The sequence below is a fragment of the Falco peregrinus genome, chromosome 2 (assembly GCF_023634155.1).
Source record: "Falco peregrinus isolate bFalPer1 chromosome 2, bFalPer1.pri, whole genome shotgun sequence".
Classification (NCBI taxonomy): domain Eukaryota; kingdom Metazoa; phylum Chordata; class Aves; order Falconiformes; family Falconidae; genus Falco; species Falco peregrinus.
Genome location: NC_073722.1, coordinates 110565132 through 110583011, shown reverse-complemented (window position 1 = coordinate 110583011; position 17880 = coordinate 110565132). Strand labels below are relative to the sequence as shown.

The 17880-nt window shown below is 39.7% G+C and overlaps 1 protein-coding gene and 1 long non-coding RNA gene across 15 annotated transcripts in view; one reads left to right on the top strand and one right to left on the bottom strand.

Annotated features, from left to right (window-relative positions):
• Positions 1-718: 718 nt before the first annotated feature.
• On the bottom strand, positions 719-2528 carry LOC129783801 (uncharacterized). Its single transcript, XR_008745695.1, has 2 exons — positions 2440-2528; positions 719-2305 (listed from the first exon to the last, which is right to left on the bottom strand). It is a non-coding gene; the product is annotated as an uncharacterized LOC129783801 (long non-coding RNA).
• Positions 2529-2628: 100 nt separating this feature from the next.
• The window catches only part of BCAS3 (BCAS3 microtubule associated cell migration factor), a 370182-nt gene continuing 354930 nt past the window's right edge, over positions 2629-17880 (top strand). For 5 of the 14 annotated variants that reach the window (XM_055797243.1, XM_055797246.1, XM_055797247.1 and 2 more), the window contains exons 1-5: positions 2630-2866; positions 4274-4361; positions 7162-7216; positions 9210-9285; positions 11198-11304. In XM_055797243.1, the coding sequence (XP_055653218.1) occupies positions 4291-4361; positions 7162-7216; positions 9210-9285; positions 11198-11304 (309 nt within the window). In that variant the 5' untranslated portion in view covers positions 2630-2866; positions 4274-4290. Of the gene's footprint in view, positions 2867-4273; positions 4362-7161; positions 7217-9209; positions 9286-11197; positions 11305-17880 lie in introns of all 14 variants that reach the window. The other 9 variants (XM_055797252.1, XM_055797250.1, XM_055797254.1 and 6 more) reach the window with 4 other exon arrangements.

Sequence of the window (17880 nt, the reverse complement as noted above, 5' to 3'; positions counted from 1 at the left end):
GAAACAAGACATTGCACATAGTTTTATTACGGAACTGATCTTGGCACTTTATACTGACCGTTTAACTGTAGCAATATATAACCTGTGGGGTTTTTTTTATTTTTTGGGAAGTAAAAGGCCAGTATTTTATTCCAATGGCTAGGGTGGTTATTTATAGAATCTTAATTCTTTATGGCTGGAACAATAAAAAATGGGTTGAAATCAGGCCTGCTATCTATGTATGTTACCATGGTTACAGAAATCCTAGGGGGAATCATATGCTTTCTGAAAATGTACAATTCTCTTTCACCCATCCTGCGAATGCAGCACTATCTTACAAGATAAAAGTAACAGTCTGTCCAAATTGCATCCTTCAAGAATTTATTTCTGTGTCCGTGGGCTGTCACTCACAGTTAACAATGAAGTTTTGCTCTAAGTGATGTTGAAATTACACACCATATATGGCAGGAAGTATATAGAGGCTAACGGCAGCTATCTGTACTTCCCTAGCAACAATCTTTGCAATGAACGAAGACAGTAATTGTCTGTTTTCAATTTTAACTCATGACATTCAACCTTTTAAAAAATATTGGTCACAATAAAGGTGCAGGTATAGCACATTAGTTAGATGAGTGTCTGCATTGCTACTACTAAATATGCAAAAGAAAAGACTGGAGAAAATTTCCCCAGTTTTTTTTGCTCTCATAGAAGCAAAATTTAAATGTTAATCAAATTCTGCTGCATTCATAAATGCAAAAATCAAGTTTTCATCAAATTCTGCTGCATTCATAATTGCATATCTTGTTCTCCCACATTTCCTCTCAACAGTTCTAGACTTCGGATTCTCCAGCTGCTGCGGCAAACATTGGCTTTTTTTTCACTCTTATAAATCTAACAAAACCTACAATTTTTCCTGGGGTAGCTGCTGAATGACAGAAAGCATTCAGTGTTTAATGCTCCTCTGCAGTACACATAAACTTACTTGCCGATACAAACTGGCAGCAGTTTACTCTTGTGTACGTTTGCCCACCTACATATCATTTGACTCAATTATCAAAGCTGAGACAGGGAAGTGTGGGAGCTTACAGCTAACATGTGAACACAGTCTCCTTTTGGCAAATATCAAGTCTGAGTTACACCAACTTTTTTTGTGTGTGTGTGAAATAATGCTCCAGTATGTGCAAAACCACAGTTCTGCATCATCAAGAAGATGCTGAAGGCATGCATGACTTGCATCGCCCTGTTACACCTTCCAAAAATATTTGTAAAAAAGCCTCTAGTGCTTTTTTTTTCCAGAGGACAATTCTTTTGTGGGGCAACCTTGGAAGCTATTGTTTTAAATTTTTTGCAGGGCGAGAGGAACAAAGAATGGTTACTCTTTGCCAACAGGTACTCTGTGGAGAAGCATGCTGTGTTACACTCTTCAGTAATTGTTTAATGGTTTTAGTATGTAGGTGATGACTTGTGGCCGCAGCAGTTGGGGTGGATGCCCAGAGCAGGTCACTGATCCTGGCTGAGGTGCCCGCTGCCTGGATCTGCAAGCCAGAGGCCCGGGCTCCCCGATAGAAACCTGACCGGGTGCGAAAAGGCAGCTCCTCGCCTCCAGCACAGCACGTTCCCCTCAGAAACGCGTGCAGTGCCAGACACCTGCAAACATCCCTCTGCCTGGGGCAGCGCTGCCAAAACCCACCAAGCTCTGAGGGGAAACCCGCTCCCCCCTGCCCGGGGCTGGTGGCTGTGAGGGCAGCGCCCCCCTGAAGCCCCCGAGGCCCCCAGGCCCCTCAGCCGCCACCTCCCACTGCCTGCTGGGATGCTGGAGTGTAACTCAGAAATGCAGATGGGTAACACAGACATACAGAACCGTTTGATTGTTTTGTGCAGGGCGTAAATTGTATACATTACAAGTTTAGGCTGTAATCAGAGAGGTATGCAGTTAGCCAATATTTGGGGAAGGACACTGGAACAATTAGGCCTTGAGGAGACAGTTAATGAGGATACTTTGAGGATACTTTGGCAACTTGGCATGAAAACTCAAGGTCTGTGTACCCTTAACTGAACTACCCTTATTATCACTAAAAATCACACCCCTAGGTCAAAAAGACCCTTGCTCAGGTGAAGACCTCTCCCCTGAGCATAACAGAAGCCATATTATAATTATATGTAAATTATACATATACAAATATATATAAATATACAAATCAGTGTAAAGAGGATGGATTTGGGAATTTACTAACGCCGCAGTCTTTGTGTATAAGTACATCGCGGGAAGCCCCACTTGGCGGGCCTGTTTTGTGGAATGCTACCTGGTCCCCAGCTCTGCGCAAACCTGAAATAAATAAGCGATGTCTCCATGAACGTGTGAAAACTGACTTATCGCACACCGGGCCACACATACCGCTTCTCGAACAAGAGGACTGTGCCCGCACCGAGCCCCACACCGAACCCGTACCGCCGCCTCACCTCACGCCGCCGTCCAACATCTCCCGCGCACCCGCTGTACGTCACCACACAGGGCCGCGCGTCAGGTAAACACACTGCGTGTGGGCGGGGCCTGGCCCGCCAATCAGCCCCGAGGCCCTGCCCCCGCCCACGTGCGCGGGACTGACGCGGCGCCTCTCGCGAGATCCCGATGTAAACAAAGCTGCGGGTGGGGGCAGCGCCGGCTGCCGCTCGCCTCTCAACCGAGCTTTAGGACGCAGCCGCCCTCCCTGTCCCTTCGTGCCCCGCCCGCTGCTGGGAAGCGGGTCCGGGGATTGGCCGGACGCGGGGCGCAGCCCGCCTTCGGGGCTGTGTGATTGGCTAGCAGCGGGTAGTGCGCTGAGTGTCATTCCCCGTGGGGGTCCCAAACACTGTCAGTGAGGCGTCGGGCGGAGGGCAGCAGCGGCAGGTGAGGGCGCCGGGCAGCAGCGGGACCCACGCCCCCTGGGCCGAGCCCTGGGCCGGGAGCGCTGGGGCGGGCTCCGGGGGCGCGCTGGGGCCGGCGCTGAGGGCGAGTGTTGGGGATGTGAGGCCGGGCAGGGGCCGGCGCGCTGAGGGCGGGCGGGGGGCGGCGGGCAGGGCAGGTGCCGGCCGCCAGCCCGGAGCCTGTGGCAGCCACCGGCCGAAAGGGGCGGCCGGCGGGCGGGGGTGCCTCCCCGGCTGGCCGCGGCCTGATTCACGGGACGGCGGGCGGGGGAGAGGCCGGTCAGGTGAGCGCGTTTTGTTGGGGAGTTGCTCAACAGCGGGTGGCTGAGGGTGCCCGGGGCTTTGCGGCCGCCTCCCGTCAGGGCCGGAGTTCCCGCCCCGCAGGGCTCGCGCCGCCGCCCCTCAGGTGCCCACCGCAGGTGCCGACGCGGGGCGGGAAACGTGCACCGGCGGGCGCGGCCGTCCCGCCGGCTGAAGGCCTTGTATGAGGGGATATTTTATCCCTTACGTGCCATTTGTTTCCTTCTCAGGTTGCTTGGCATGTGTTTCAAACTTCAGTTGTATTGCTAATCGTTTTGTTATTAATTTCCGTGGGGCTGTTTATCCCTGCCTCGCCTGATGAGGTGGCCCTGAGGAAGACACCCAAACGTGACATGGGGCTGGTAATCAGCACCGCGCTGGAGATCTGTCTTTTCCTCTTGCTTCACGCACTTGTTCTTGTTTTGAGGCTGGGAGGACAGTGCCGTGGTTGAGTGGTGGGGCTGAAGAGGTGCCAGGGAGCTGTGACACTCCTCAGGTGTTTTCTTGCCTTTAGGAGTGTTGCACTGAATTCTCACATGGAAAGCAGAATTGTGAAGAAAAACTTGAAGATGACAGAAAAAGCTGACATAGAAAAAGCAGAATGCGTTCCCTCACACTTTTTGTGTTCACTTCAATGTAACCTGTTCCAGATTTTCAAGAGTACAATTCACTGCGGTTGTGATTGTACATGATTTATATATAATTATTTTCTAAGACTTTATTTTCTAAGCTCTTTAGTAAATAATGGTCTCATATAACAGTGATGATACCTGTGTACCTGTACCGCTGTCTTTAATGTACAGTTTGAAGAAAATTTCTGCTTTATCATGCAGGTCTGCATTCTTTCTTTGCTTTCACATGCATTGCAGGAGCTGTAGTGATTGAGATACTGAAAAGAGTTGTTTGGTTTGTTGTTGGTTTTTTTTTTTTCCTCAAAAGTGCTGTACAGGGGCATAGTGTCTTACAGGTTACTGTAAGTTAAATTTCTTTCTTCAAGAGGTTTTTATCATCCTGAAGAATATGTCAAGAACTAGTGTAATAAATAATCCTGATACAAATTATTATTAAAAAGCAACGTGTTTCTTCATAGGTATCTGCAAAGAAACGATGGCGACAGAATCTCCGCGCCGCCCAAGTCGATGTACTGGAGGAGTGGTGGTTCGCCCACAAGCTGTCACGTAAGCATGTTCTAGAAGAATAGCCCTTACCTGAAATGTTTTTTATTTTCTTGTGGAAGAAGAACCTAGCCTGAATTTTCTTTCAAAGCCAGCTCTTGAGGGCTTGTGTTGACATTATGGTTTTGTTACACTGAATATTTTTCAAATAAAACAAACAGATGTTGCATTCCTGTCTCCTATAGAACTGTGCAGGTCAAACTCTTTCCCTAAATGGGATGCTTTTCACTTATACTCCAAAATTTTCAAACTTGTACGTTTTAAAGATTAATATATTGCAATGTTTTGTTGTTTGTTTAAACAATTCTGCTTGCTGTACAAACACTACACTAGCTGTAGATCAATGATTACAAATCCTTAAGCTGGAAGGAGCATGTGTGGCGTGTTCCTTTCTTGCTGTTCTTTTTAATAATACCTTGTCACAGAGGTGCATGTATGAAAACATACAAGCCTGTCATTAAAGTCCTTCGGTAAGTAGAATTGTGGATTCTAGGTGGGTTTTTTTGCTTAGGAGAACAAAACTAAGAACAGGGGAAGAAGCTACCTCTCTCCAGTCAGAACACGAAAGACCATTTTTTTTTGCTTGGGCATCCTTATTTTTCTTATGTTCACATAAAAATACTTTCATGGCAAAGTAAGACAGTCTAGAAGATTTATGGTCTTGATTCTGTCTACTAAAGGATTTTTGTAGCAGTTTTTCTTTCTGGGTATGTTTATACTGCTGAATTGTTGCTGCAAAATAGCACCATATTGAAATGTTCACTGGTACTATCAATTTCAGTGGTTATCAGTTTGCCACTGAAGATAGCTGTGTATTTTAACATCAAAATTCACTTTATTTTTACTAGGCAGCACAAGAAACCAATCTTCATAACACAGAAAGTTGTGTTGAAAGGTTTGTCTTGCAGCCATGGGCTAGAATAATCATTGTTTTATATTGCAGAATTCCTCAACAAATGTATTTCTGTTTGTAATGACCTTTTCTACAAAATATACTTAAAAATGTAATAGAAAACCACTGTAAGAATAAGACTTATCTAATATTTTATTTTATCAAATATGTTGGCCTCTTCTTGAGGTACATCTTTTCACCTCAAAAATGTCAGTCTTTTTGATGAGAGTTTGTGTTTGTTGAGCAGCATGAAGCAGCATTCTGCTGCTTAAGCTTCTAGATTCTTACTGAGGGAAGGGTTTATTTTTTGTTTTGGTTGTTTTTAAGCTCTTTAAAGAGATCTTCCTGGACCTTTTTTAACTTCAGGAGAGATTAGAGTGCATTGAAGGAAACGTTTCCCAAACATCAACTTTGTTTCAAGATGTACTTGGAGGGAGGGCAGGAAAAAAAATAGTACTCATTTCATGACCTGAAAAATGAAGACGGTATGACTCTTGCTAGTAGGCATTCCTATGAGCACTTCAAAGACTGTATTTAATACTATACCTGTAGTCAGATATTACTGCTAGGTAATAAAGGGCTCTGAAGGTATACAAGACAGTTTTGGTGACCTACATAAAGAAGAATTGACACTAGAAACCACAGCTAAAGCAGTAAACCAAACTTTAATGCAGTAATCCTTGAACTGCTGAACAAAATCTGGTTTTGTCATGAACTGGAGCAAGCTTTCTAAAATTTAAAACTTTATTGTTTAGATTTGTCTCTGTTTTCAGAGATGAGTCAACCAGTTAAGCTGATTCAGGTGTTGCAGCATTTGACGTCAAGTATCTTCTCCATCACTGTGTATAGGGCAGAGTACTTAGTTCTTCAATACTTAATACTCCAATTTCTATTAAAAGAGTCTTAGCACAGTTTCAGAAAGCACAAAGAAAACACGTGTACCTTTAGATGTCAAGAGGCTAGATTTCCTAGTTTACAATTTTTTCTCTTGGTTGGTATTGGAAATCTTGAGTTAGTGCAGGAATAATTACTACTGATATAAAAACTAATTTGGGGGATGCTGAAGCTGTTACCTAAAGAGTTAATTTAAAAAAAAAAACCAAACCAAAACGTCTTGGACTTTATGAAGATAGTTCTTATTGCCAGCATGTTTCAGTGTTACTTATTACAGAAAGTGCAAACTTTTTGCGTAGTTTCAACACCGTCTGTCTAATATAGTCAACCCACATTGTACGTTGCTCAGCAGTTACACAAGAGGCTCACCACTCATGCTGGGGAATGCTAATAAAAGCATTAGTTTAAATGTACCAGAACAAATGTATTTTGCTATATACTATTCTAAATCATTGCTGCTAATGAACTTCCAAGAAGGAATAAGCTTCCCAAGCTATAAAATATTAGCTGAAAATACCTCTCCTTCCTGTTCTTAGTTAGGGTTTTGTTCCATCTCGTGCTACCACTTGCTGCATCGTTGTACATAATACATACGAGGTCTTAAAGTTTATTTGCCCCACAAGGAGAACTCCAGCCCTTAGATTAAGTCCTCATCTTCATGTTGTAATGGCCAAATCAGATAGGAAAATACTGAAGAATAATTTCTGAATGCCTGTTCTACTTCAGTCAGCCACTCAGATGTGGAGAACATGGTTTCTTTCCTCACTGTTGCCTTTTATACTTTTCCTCCAAGCAGTTATTTCATAAACAGGTATTGCTTAGCTTTTTACAGACTTTTATGCTGCTATTTATATCATCAGAGTTTTTGGCAGTGTATTAAGTAACTGCATTGCATGCTTAATATTTTCCTTTGTGCTAAAGACTGTATGTGTTTTCTTTGGTGATGTGTCTTATTTAATATACTCATGACCACTTCTGAACTTCTGTGGTAGCTGAAATTCTCCTTCTGTTTTCAAGGGAACAGTCATACATGGAAAGTGTTGTTACATTTCTTCAAGATGTTGTGCCACAGGTATGTCTGGATCTTTAAATATGTTTTTTCAGTGTACAAAGCAGTTGAAGTCTTTGTTGGGTGGACCAAAGTATCATTGAAACATAAAGCCAGATTTTTTGGTTTTTGAATGTGAATCTTGAGACCAGGGTTTTAGAAGTGTAGGCTGCATACTGTCTGAAGATTGGGCATACAGATTTCCTCTGATAGGTCATAATTAGAAGGAGAATTTTAGTTAGAAGGGAGTTGAAGATTGCAATATAAATAGCAGGAAGAAGATTGCAGCCTTTTCCTACAATAACTTTGGCAATGTTATATAGTAGGGGAGGGGAGAGACTGGGCATAACACTTGCTCTGCCTCTTAAAAAGACATTTTTCTGGGTTGTAGTTGGAAACCTGTATGTGAACCCTGGCTGGACTGGTGTTGGAACAACGTGGTAGACACCCATTGTCACCTTAGCTTGTATCACTGGCTGAAAAGGGAAAAGTTTCTTTTGCCTTCTTTAGTCCCTTCTTTTTATCTCATTTCCTTAAATTGCCTCAGAATGTCCTGGCTGCTTTGGGACTGTGGAGCTCTGCCTAAGCTGTTGTTCTGCATCGTGCTGAGTTTTGCAAAACAGACGTCCTCCCTCTGCTTTTTTAGATATCCTGCCCCCCCCCCCCCCCCCCCCCCCCCGCCATTTCTGGGATCTTCCTCTCTGGACAGTAACTATGATGCTCGTGTCTGCTCTTTGTCATAGTTTTCACAGGTGCCAGCAGCATGAAACTGGAATGGTCACTTCTGTGTTGCCCATGGGCCCCTTGGTAGCAGAGGGAAACTAATTTTGTTACTCTTTGGGAAAGCTGTGGTCTGTAGTGGAGGAGCATTGCAGCTAATTGTCTGTAGCCTCAGGAAACTATCATGATTCTTATTTGAAGGATTATCTTGGTTAGTTAGTCATTAATTTCCTCAATAATAATATAAAAAATATTTCCCCTTACTAATACCAGTTTGTAAAATGCATTTTGGGATCATGGTCAAAATTAGAAATAGTCAAAGTTTCGTTTAAAAGATTGCTGCATTCCACACCCGCTCCCATTTTCCCCTCTCTGTAGTTAAAGGATACAGTCTGTGTTTTATTTTACAAATCAGTTTGCCTTGGAAGCATGGAATGTGATTTGTTTTGAAAAGTAATACCCACACTTATTTTTTAAATTTGTATTTTTACTTCATGTTATTGCTTTTCTGGCATGTATAAAATGATTATACAAGCTCTTTTCATATTTAATTCAAAATACTGCACAGTATTTTGTTATAATTCATTTGGAACTGATGGTATTTCTACTGTAGCTCACGTTCTTACTACCATAGTTTCTCCTGAGAACTGTAAAACAAAATTTGGAAATACTGTAAGTCTCCTTCACAGTTTCTTTTTGTATCTCATCTTTTTATGGGCATCTGTAGAAGAAAGAACTGAAACATGAATCTGTTCTACTGAAATTACAGTTTATTCTCTTTTAAATAGCTGTATTAAAGATGTCACAAATGTGACTAAAACGTGTCAGTAAAATAACCTATGTAGTATAGGTCTCTCCTCAATCTTGCTTACAAAGCTTTTAAGTGAATTAAAGAGAACTTTACAAGTAAAAATGCCTCAAGTGAGAACCTCCAACATGACTTTTAGAAGCAGTGTACAACTGCTAAAGTTAAAGATTGTAGAAGCCACTGTATTTTAGTTGACTAAATTGCTGTAAGTCATGTGGCATTTCTAGCCTGCTCCAGAAGGCTTTTTCTTATATATGTCTTGTCATTTCTACGTTAGTGTGTATGTTATACTTCCTGAATTCTGTTTAGTATGGTATAAGTTGATTGTGGAACTGTTCATTTTTGAAACAAAACCTCACAGGAATACTGGTGACAATAACATACATGTATCTCTTTTTGTGTTTTAACTTACATTCCCTCCTGCGGTCTACGAGAGAGAAAAAAGGGTATTAAACTTGTACTGTTTCAACCCTTTTGCTTTTTGTGCAGGCCTACAGTGGTACCCCACCAGCAGAAGAGAAAGAGAAGATCATTTGGGTCAGATTTGAAAATGCAGATTTGAATGGTATGACTTTGTTTTCTCTCACTTATTTTTGTGATTTTTTGGGTCCCCGTACAATAATTTCAGTCAGCTTTACCAGTAAACATGGTTGACTCAGAATTTAGTGTATCTAGAAAAGGGAAATGAAATACTTAATTTTAAGTGAATAACTGCATTTTTGTTGAGTATTTACCAAATAGAACAAACAGGCCTTGTGACTTCACGTGAAGGCAAAATAACTGTTGCTTAGGAAGAGGGGCAAATACGTTTTAAAAAAAAAAAAAAAATCCATATTTTTTCCTTAAGGTAGTTGAAAACAAAGCGTAGAATTGAATTTCTTTTGTCTATTGTTTGATTTCAAAGCCAGATTATGTAACTGTGAATCCAGTCAAGGTCGCAGATACTTTTTCAGTGGTGTGATAGAGTTTAGAGTAACCTAGAAAGGAAGAGCAGTTGGACAAAATGAGCAGGAGATTCCATGATGTCTTTCAGGAAAATACTAGAGCAAAGCCACAAAACAGTCGTGAAATGTCATTTGTTTATCACTTCCAGAGTATCTTAATAAATCATCAGCAAAGACTACTGACTTAGTGCAGAAAACAGATCTTGAACCTTTTTAAGAGAAACTGGTGACTGTTACAAGCCTTTGCGCAGAGTGTCAAGTAGATCCCCACTTAAGATCTGAGCTGTTTTATTTGTCTGTCCTGGTTACCTGTTTTTCAGTAAGGTTAGGGACTAAATGAGAGCTGGTTGAATGCTGCTGTCAGGTAGTTACTTCTTGAATGGCTTGGAGCTGCTTGTGGCGTGTGGTATGTGCTCTTGTAGCTGGGCAGCTAAGGGACCTGCCTTCTGGAGAGCATTGGATTTAAGTCTTCCAGCAAACTGCTGTTTCTTGTCTTATTTTCCTGTCTAGAGCTGTATGGTAAAGGCTCATTCTGGTCTCAGGTGAAGTAATAGCAACCATAGCCAGAGCTGCGATGGGGAATTTTAAGCCTTTCCAAGGGGTTAATAGGGAAGATTATATGTTTTCCAGCTGTTGAAATGGCACAGAGGCTGGCACTTCATAAATTCAGGGTTATTAGAACTAGAAAAGACCTATCAATGTGTACATGGCATTATGTCCAGCTTTAGGCTAGTTAAGGTTGGTTTGTTTGTGGGTTTGTTTTCCTCGCATGTTTATTTTTGAAAAAACCTCTTTAGTTTCTTTTCTACAGTATAACAAAACCCTTTAGAATATCCTTTAGAATTCTTCATATTCTGTTTAAATTTATTTTTAAGCAGCCTATTGGCTGATTGGGCCTGAACACATCCTTGTTCACCATCCTAAATATCTCCTCTCTTTGATACTTACATGCTTGCGGTGAGCTTTTGTTCATTCTGTCATGGTTGAAAATGTAGTATGAGGGCTTTACTTAAGAAAGGCTTAATATTTTTAATTATTATGTCCTGTAGCACTTTTCTTCCTGGGGATTTTCTTCTTTTGGTAAGGTTGGTGTAAAGATTAATTACATAGTATCTAGAAATATTTTGACCAGTCTGTGCATTTGTAATTTCTGTATTTGTTAATGTTTATTTTGTTGGTCCTTTGCAAATTTTTCTCGGTTTGAAAAGTTTGCCATGTTTTACTCATCACTGGAGAAAGAATTGCAGAAGTTTTTAGAGTATTTAGTGACAACACAAATTGTAATCCAGAAAATTTTTCTCCATTGCTTTGAATTTTAATGCTTTCTAACCTCTTTGAAACTTTAATGATTCTATGATTGCCTAAAAGAATATATTTCAGTATTGTTCCAGCATAAAAATTTAAACGACTTTGCTTGTTTTTACTTAAGACAACAGAAACATGCATTGAGAAAACACCATCTAGTATAACTGACACCAGCCACAGTTGATCTGAACCTGTTAATAATTACTTTGATATTTAAATCCAATTTAGATACATCAAGGAATATCGAGTTTCATGAAATACATAGCACCGGGAATGAACCACCATTACTGCTAATGATCGGATACAGCGATGGAATGCAAGTCTGGAGCATACCTGTAAGTAGAGAGTTCACTTCGCTTCTGTGCCAGAGGCTTTTTTTTTGTTTGTTTGTAATGTTGTGTTATTACTTTAATATTTTACTTGTAATTTTTCCTATCGAAGTGGAAAGAGTCAATGTTTATCGTCAATGTCATATGGTTTGTATGGAATATGCTTATTTTAAGATTAATACTGAGCATAGGTCAAACGTGCATTCATGTACCTTCAGATTTGAGGGCTTTTTACAAAACATTTCTCTTTAAGTAAATTTTCAGAGTCAAACTGGGAATAGTGTTTGACACTATGGGGTAGTTTGTATCCCAGAAAGGACAGAAATCTTTTTAACTTACAGAAATTAGTAAGGGTAGAAGAATATGAAAAGAATTTGTTTGTCCCAGGAATGCAAGTATGACAGTATTAATAGTATTTTACAATCACGTTTGTCATGTACATGATTTGCAATTTTAATTTTATTAAAGTCTATGTGTGCATATGGGTTTGATTTCATGCTGTCATACATACACCCTGCAGTTTGTGTTTCAGGGTGGTTTATGAGCACATGGTCTTAATTTGGGGAATTTCCCCCAAATTTCTTGAAATTACAGAATAAAGTTTAATACAGTAGGTCATAAAATTCTTAACTTAAAAAAAAAAATTGCTCATAACACCTTGTCCTTCAAAATAATGTGGAGAGCATGGAGTTTTTTCCCTTTGTAAAATACATTGTTTTTTTTAGAAACGTGTTTTGGGTTTTTTTTTTTTAGTAACTTTTTGGTTAGCTATGTAGGACATGTTTATATACTAGCAGATCAGCATAATAGAAAATAATGTTAATTTGTACATCAAATTGAGTTTCACTGAAGTGTGGGAGAGTTCCCTTTTCCCCTCTTGATTGTATATTGTTAGCTGGAGATGAGGAAAAAAAAAGCAAACAGCTGAGCTTCTGCATTTGAAGGATGGTTTAATAGAAATGGAGTCAGACCTAGTATACTTTACTAAATTTCAGTATTTAGTAACTTTTTACTAAAATTTATGAACTTTAACTAAAATTTAGGAACATTGTAACTATAATACAGGAAATTTTATCTAATTGTATGTCCTGAGAAACTGCGTCTAATTCTAATTTTCATGGCTTTTTTTTAGTGGAGTAAAACGTGCCTTTGGATTAGTTTTGTATTTTGTGATTTTAGAGCAAGGATGTGTATGACACAGCAAAGCTAGCTTGCCCACTGTGTTTTTTTTAAATTTGGGTTTACAATGGAATGAATTTGAATACTGTGAATGGGTTTATAGTATGCAGTTAGTTTTGTACACTGTTTTGAAGACTGATCAGTTTTATAGGAGCGTACAAATCAGGTTATTAAAACGGTTCAAAGGGCTTTGCTTTGGTCTTCGAGGTGTATTACAGAAAACAAACATTAGGTGTCACTAAGATACTGAGCTAAGAGAGGAAATAACAGTTACTGCAATATCAGCAGTTAGAGCACAAGTTGATCAATTAAGATACTGTGAGTAGTCACATAGACTTAAGCTAAAGAATTTTTATAAAACAACTTCCTTTATCCTGCTGAAATGTTCTTACCCAAATGAATGCGTGTTTTCTGACAAATGTGTGGAAGCACTTTGGATTGACATGGGGCTTGCCCTGGCCATTCTGATAAGAGCAGCTTTGTGTCTAGCAGGTTTTTTTTTTTTCCTCTGTGTGTGCATGTAGGTAACATGCCCTTGCTTTGTGGTTGGGTGAGAGTTCTGTGCAACCTTTGTAAGTGACTTTCTGTGTCCAGATGAAAGAGTGTCTCTGTCAGAGCTATCTGTATCAGTGCCCTTGAGAAATGCTATGCGGGATGGGATCTTACATGTGTAAGGACAGCAAGAACGGAGTTTCAGTTCTTTGGTACATGAACAGATTACCTTGGTGTAACCTGTTCTGCAGTAACTGTCTGCATTTAAACTCCATACCGCGTGGTACACTGGAGTAAACATGAAGTTGTTTGTTAGTAAGCTCCATTAAATTAATGAGTTAAACTACTTTGTTTATCCTGGCTTATGTGTAGCTTACTGCTAGTAGAAGGTAGCTTATACACATTTCCTAGTGGGAAAGAAGGGTTTTCTTTGGGCTTGTGGATGTTTTTTGTTGTTGTTTTTGGTTTTGTGGGTATTTTGGTTGGTTGGTTGGTTTTGTTTGGTTTTGTTTTTTCTTTCTTGTGTCTGAATTAGTCACAGATTAGGCCACGAATACCTGATGTTACCTTCTTTTTCAGTATGACAATACCACTGGTATTTTTTTTTCTCCAGTGTATTTTTTAACTTCATAATTCCTAGATTTTGATAGTATTTAATATTTTAAGAAGAAAAAGAAAAATGAAATTTCAGGACTGCTTCTCTTAGTGTCATTTATTTTGTGCAGAGGTATTTTTAATTAGTGGGGAGGAAGTACAATGAAATGGAAACAATGCCAAATGTGGGAATATTTTACCATCCATCTTGCCAACTGTAGAGATACTGCATCACTTTGTCAGCCCCTCATTAGTATGTTCTGTGAAATTCTGAGACCACATCCAGAGAGGTACAGCTTTGACCTGTGCGATTTGTATGTGTTAATATAATTTCAGTGTTGGAATGGTTCCTTTGTCAAACTCTTGTTGGAGAGTTTCTCAGAGTGATGGTCTTTAACATCGATTTTAAATATGTTTTCAGAGCAGGGTTTATATATCCAACAAATTTGGAGGTAACATAACCTGGGGTTTTTTCCACATTGTTTCTCCACCTCATTTTTTGCTTACTTAATCTGAGTAAAATAAAATCTGGCAGTTATGTGACTGACTTAATATTTAGAGTTTACTTGGCAACACTTTTTCGTGTCCTTTGGTATTATACAAACCTTTCTTCTTGATCTTGCCGAGTATTTAGCTTGTAATTAAGCAATGTTATTCCAGTTAAGAAAAAAGCCCAGATCTCCATAGTTTAAAAACCTTTCAATCTGAAAAAACAACAATTTGACGTTTATGTGAAAAGCTACTCAGTAAGGCTATTATCTGTAGCATTGTGCTTTTTATTCGTACAATTGAACCTCTATTCAGCACTTAATAAAGTAATGTGTTGCAGGCAGTCCAGTTTGTGTCTGAGTGATTATGAAGTGTTTATGACAGCTTCTAAGCTGACACTCTCCGTAATGGTGTTACATTGACTTCTAAACACCTTTGCAGTCTGCCTCCAGGAGTGTGTGTCTCTTTGCAGTCTGAGTGGTTTCACATTAACATCTCCTTGGAGTAAGATCTTTGACTACAGAAGTGTTACTTGCAAATGGAAGATACCATTAGGGCTGCTTCAAAGGACTGGAATAATGTTTGGACTGCTGGGTGCTGAAGTAACGGCTGGGGTTTTGAAGTGCAGCGTCTGAATCTGTATTGCATAAGAAGCGGAAGGTGTCCATCCAAGCGACTTTTCTTTGATCTTGGTTTTGAAATAGGGGTGGGAAGGTTAAAAGTGTTCTTAAAATATGCCTCGCTAAGTGGGGAGAAATCAGGGAATATACAGAAGTATGACTAGAAGTTCCTATTTGATAATTGTGCTGTGTAGTTTTGTGTTTTATTTGGAATTTGTTTTTCCCTTGTTCCCAGTTTCGTGTTTCAAATACAATTGGAACCAGTTTCTGCCTAATGTGGTTTCCAAGTATCTGTTCTAGATGTTCCTGTTCAAGGAAATGCATGTTGGCTGGTTTTGTGACAGATAATTTTTTTGCATTGTATGCTGGAAGTTTCAGAAGTAGAAAAGTCATCTTAATGATTCATACTACAATTAAAAAAGAGCAGTCAAGTTTGAGTTGAATAAAGTAGGAACTACCAAAGGGAACTTTTAATAACAAATACAGATGTATATTTAACGAAAAATACTTGAAGGCTGTGGTATAACAACGCTGTCAGAGACCTACGGGATGTGTCAGCCCATGTGGTAGGTGACTTCCATGTGGAGACCTCTGGAATGCAGAGGACTCGTTGGACAAGGATGGCATCACACACTGCTGTTTCTCCACTGCCAGACCTTATATTCCTTTAAATGCTGCTGTCAATAATACCATGATTTTGAAGTTGTTAAAACAGCGGTTGTACAGCAGATGGTGAGTGCATGTGGATGTATAGATGGGTGTATATGGTGAGTCAGACATGCCAGTTCCATTTTGTTTTCTCAACTGTTCATCAAAAGCCCCATCTGCTGGGGTTCACTGTGGTAGTCTTTGTAATTCTTTCTCCTTTAGTTCTTCCCCCTTTTAGTGCTGGGAAAAGGGCTAGTCACTTACCACATAGTAAGCTGCAATTCTTCCTCTGTCCAGACCTCCTCCTGATAGAGGTACCACTGTTAAGGCTTGTATTAGTCACTTGGAAAAATATAGTAATGACCTGACCTAGTAACCCTGAAAAATGTCTAAGGAGTTTACAAAACATCTATGCAAATTGTTTTTTGAAGCTTTGATTTTTTTTCACTGAAGATGCTAGCAATGTGTAAGAAATTTTTTGGTTTTATGCTCATTAAGTGACTGCAGCACTGTTGGAAGGTGTTTTTTTCCAACTGATACCATTCTCTACACCAGCTGGGAGAAAAACCCATGTGCAGCAACCTCTGAAAAGGCTGCGGTGAGATGTATCAGAAGAGTGCAAACAGTATTTCATGTAGCTCATCCTGGCTGGGGTTGAAGCTAAAATGAAAACTCATCAGGGGTGTTAGTATCTGTATTCTACCTGCTTCCAATATTGTCTGTGGTCTTTGTGTAGAAATGAAATTATAAAAATCAATGCAGAACTGTCCCCCAACTTAGAATTTCATAGGGAGCCTATGGCCTGATCATGCTAAAACTCCTCAAAATGTATGACAAAGTGAGAACGTTGAGGAAACTAAACAAAGCCATTCCTAAGCTTTTATTATTTTTAAAATTCAGTTAGCGTTGTCATAATTTTAAATGGTAGGTGCAATTTCATACTTAATTCAGTCACTAGAGTAGACATCTGTAACATTCTTTGAGCATCTAAATTCTTATAATCTGTAGATAATTACAGAGATTTGTTTTCAATGAAAAAGCAGACTGTTCAAATTTTTAAACTAAAATGATAAAATTTGTCCTTTTACTTACAGTCCTTCCTTACTCTGTCAGTAGTGAGAAGACTAGTAGTAATCTTTAACCCAGTAAGTTTATATCAAACCATATTTTGTGGTGGTATCCGTCAATTCCTTATTGTCATGTTTTAACATCTTATAATATCATCTATATCTTATTTAAAACATGGAATATTAACAAAACCCCAAACTTCCCGGTATCTTCCCTGTGTGATGTGACAGTTCATAATATACAAGCAGTTGCCTTTTATATAGTTGCACAGTAGTTTAAACATTGAATTTCAAACTCAGTTTTGTTTCAGTTTGGTGTATGTTTGACTTCCCGCCCCCCCCCCCCCATGTGAAAACCATTTTCTATGGTTGGAAACTATTAGTTATTCTTGGTGTGAACAAAACTTCTTTTGTTCTGTTTTTTTTTAATGGGTGCAAACTGGTATGCTCCAAACAATAAAGCTCTGTCATCAAAAATTAAGCAGTGCTCCAGAGTTCTGGTCTGTCACATTTTAAGCAGTAGCTCAAGATGTCTAAGTGGACATATCTGTCATTATTGGAAGAGAGCGAGGAAGACTTCACTGGGGGCCGGGTTTTGAATTGGTGTGTTCTTTGCTTGCAGCCTTCCATGTAGGTCTGGGGCTTGTGGTTTGGTACCAGGCACTGGGAAAGCTGAACTGCTCCATCAGACCAGCTTGGAGCCATCATTTTGGATTCACTCTTTCACAGAATGAGTACCTGAAGCTGCTTTTATAGCTTAATATCCAATTCTTAAAACCTGTTTGAAAATATTCTTGGCTTTTGGAATGGGAAAGAAAAACTTTTAAGAGCTTTGAAAGCTGCCACAGGGACTTGCTACTTAGCTGGATCAAATCCAAAATGGCAGCCACAGCCTAGTTTCTTCACAGGTGCTTTTTGAAGAATTTAGAGCTCTGTTTTCAATTCATGAAGTCTATTTATATTTTGTCTATGCTTATGAGACTGTGTAGCTCAAGGGACTGGTAATGGGATGTGGAACTTTTTACTCAGACTTGCCAGCCCACATCTCACCCAAACTGGCAGTGACAAAGTTGTTAGCCATTTAGCAATGGGGCTGGGCTTCTGTTAAATGTAGTTCCTTGTCCCACTTCAGTTCCTAGTGGAGTAAGTGTCCCATTTGGAGAAAAGATGGGCTGTCTCAGGAGTGAGATAAGGCTTGCACTGGCAGGAAGATAGACTGTATCATCTCTCTACCCTGAAGATGGTGCTTTCAGTTTAAATTGATACATGTGCCCTCAGCAATGGTAATAAAGTTTTATGTTTGATATAGATAAATGAAGGGCATTAGCATTAACCACAGTTAATTCAGAATTTTATAAGACTGCAAATAGCAGAAGCTTCCACTGGTGGTAGTGTTTAAAAAAAGTTAATTATAAGTCAAAGAAAATCTTGAACTCTAAAGCCCTAATGTATTTTTCAAGTCCAGGCAAACCAGAGGAACAACCAAGCTTTTA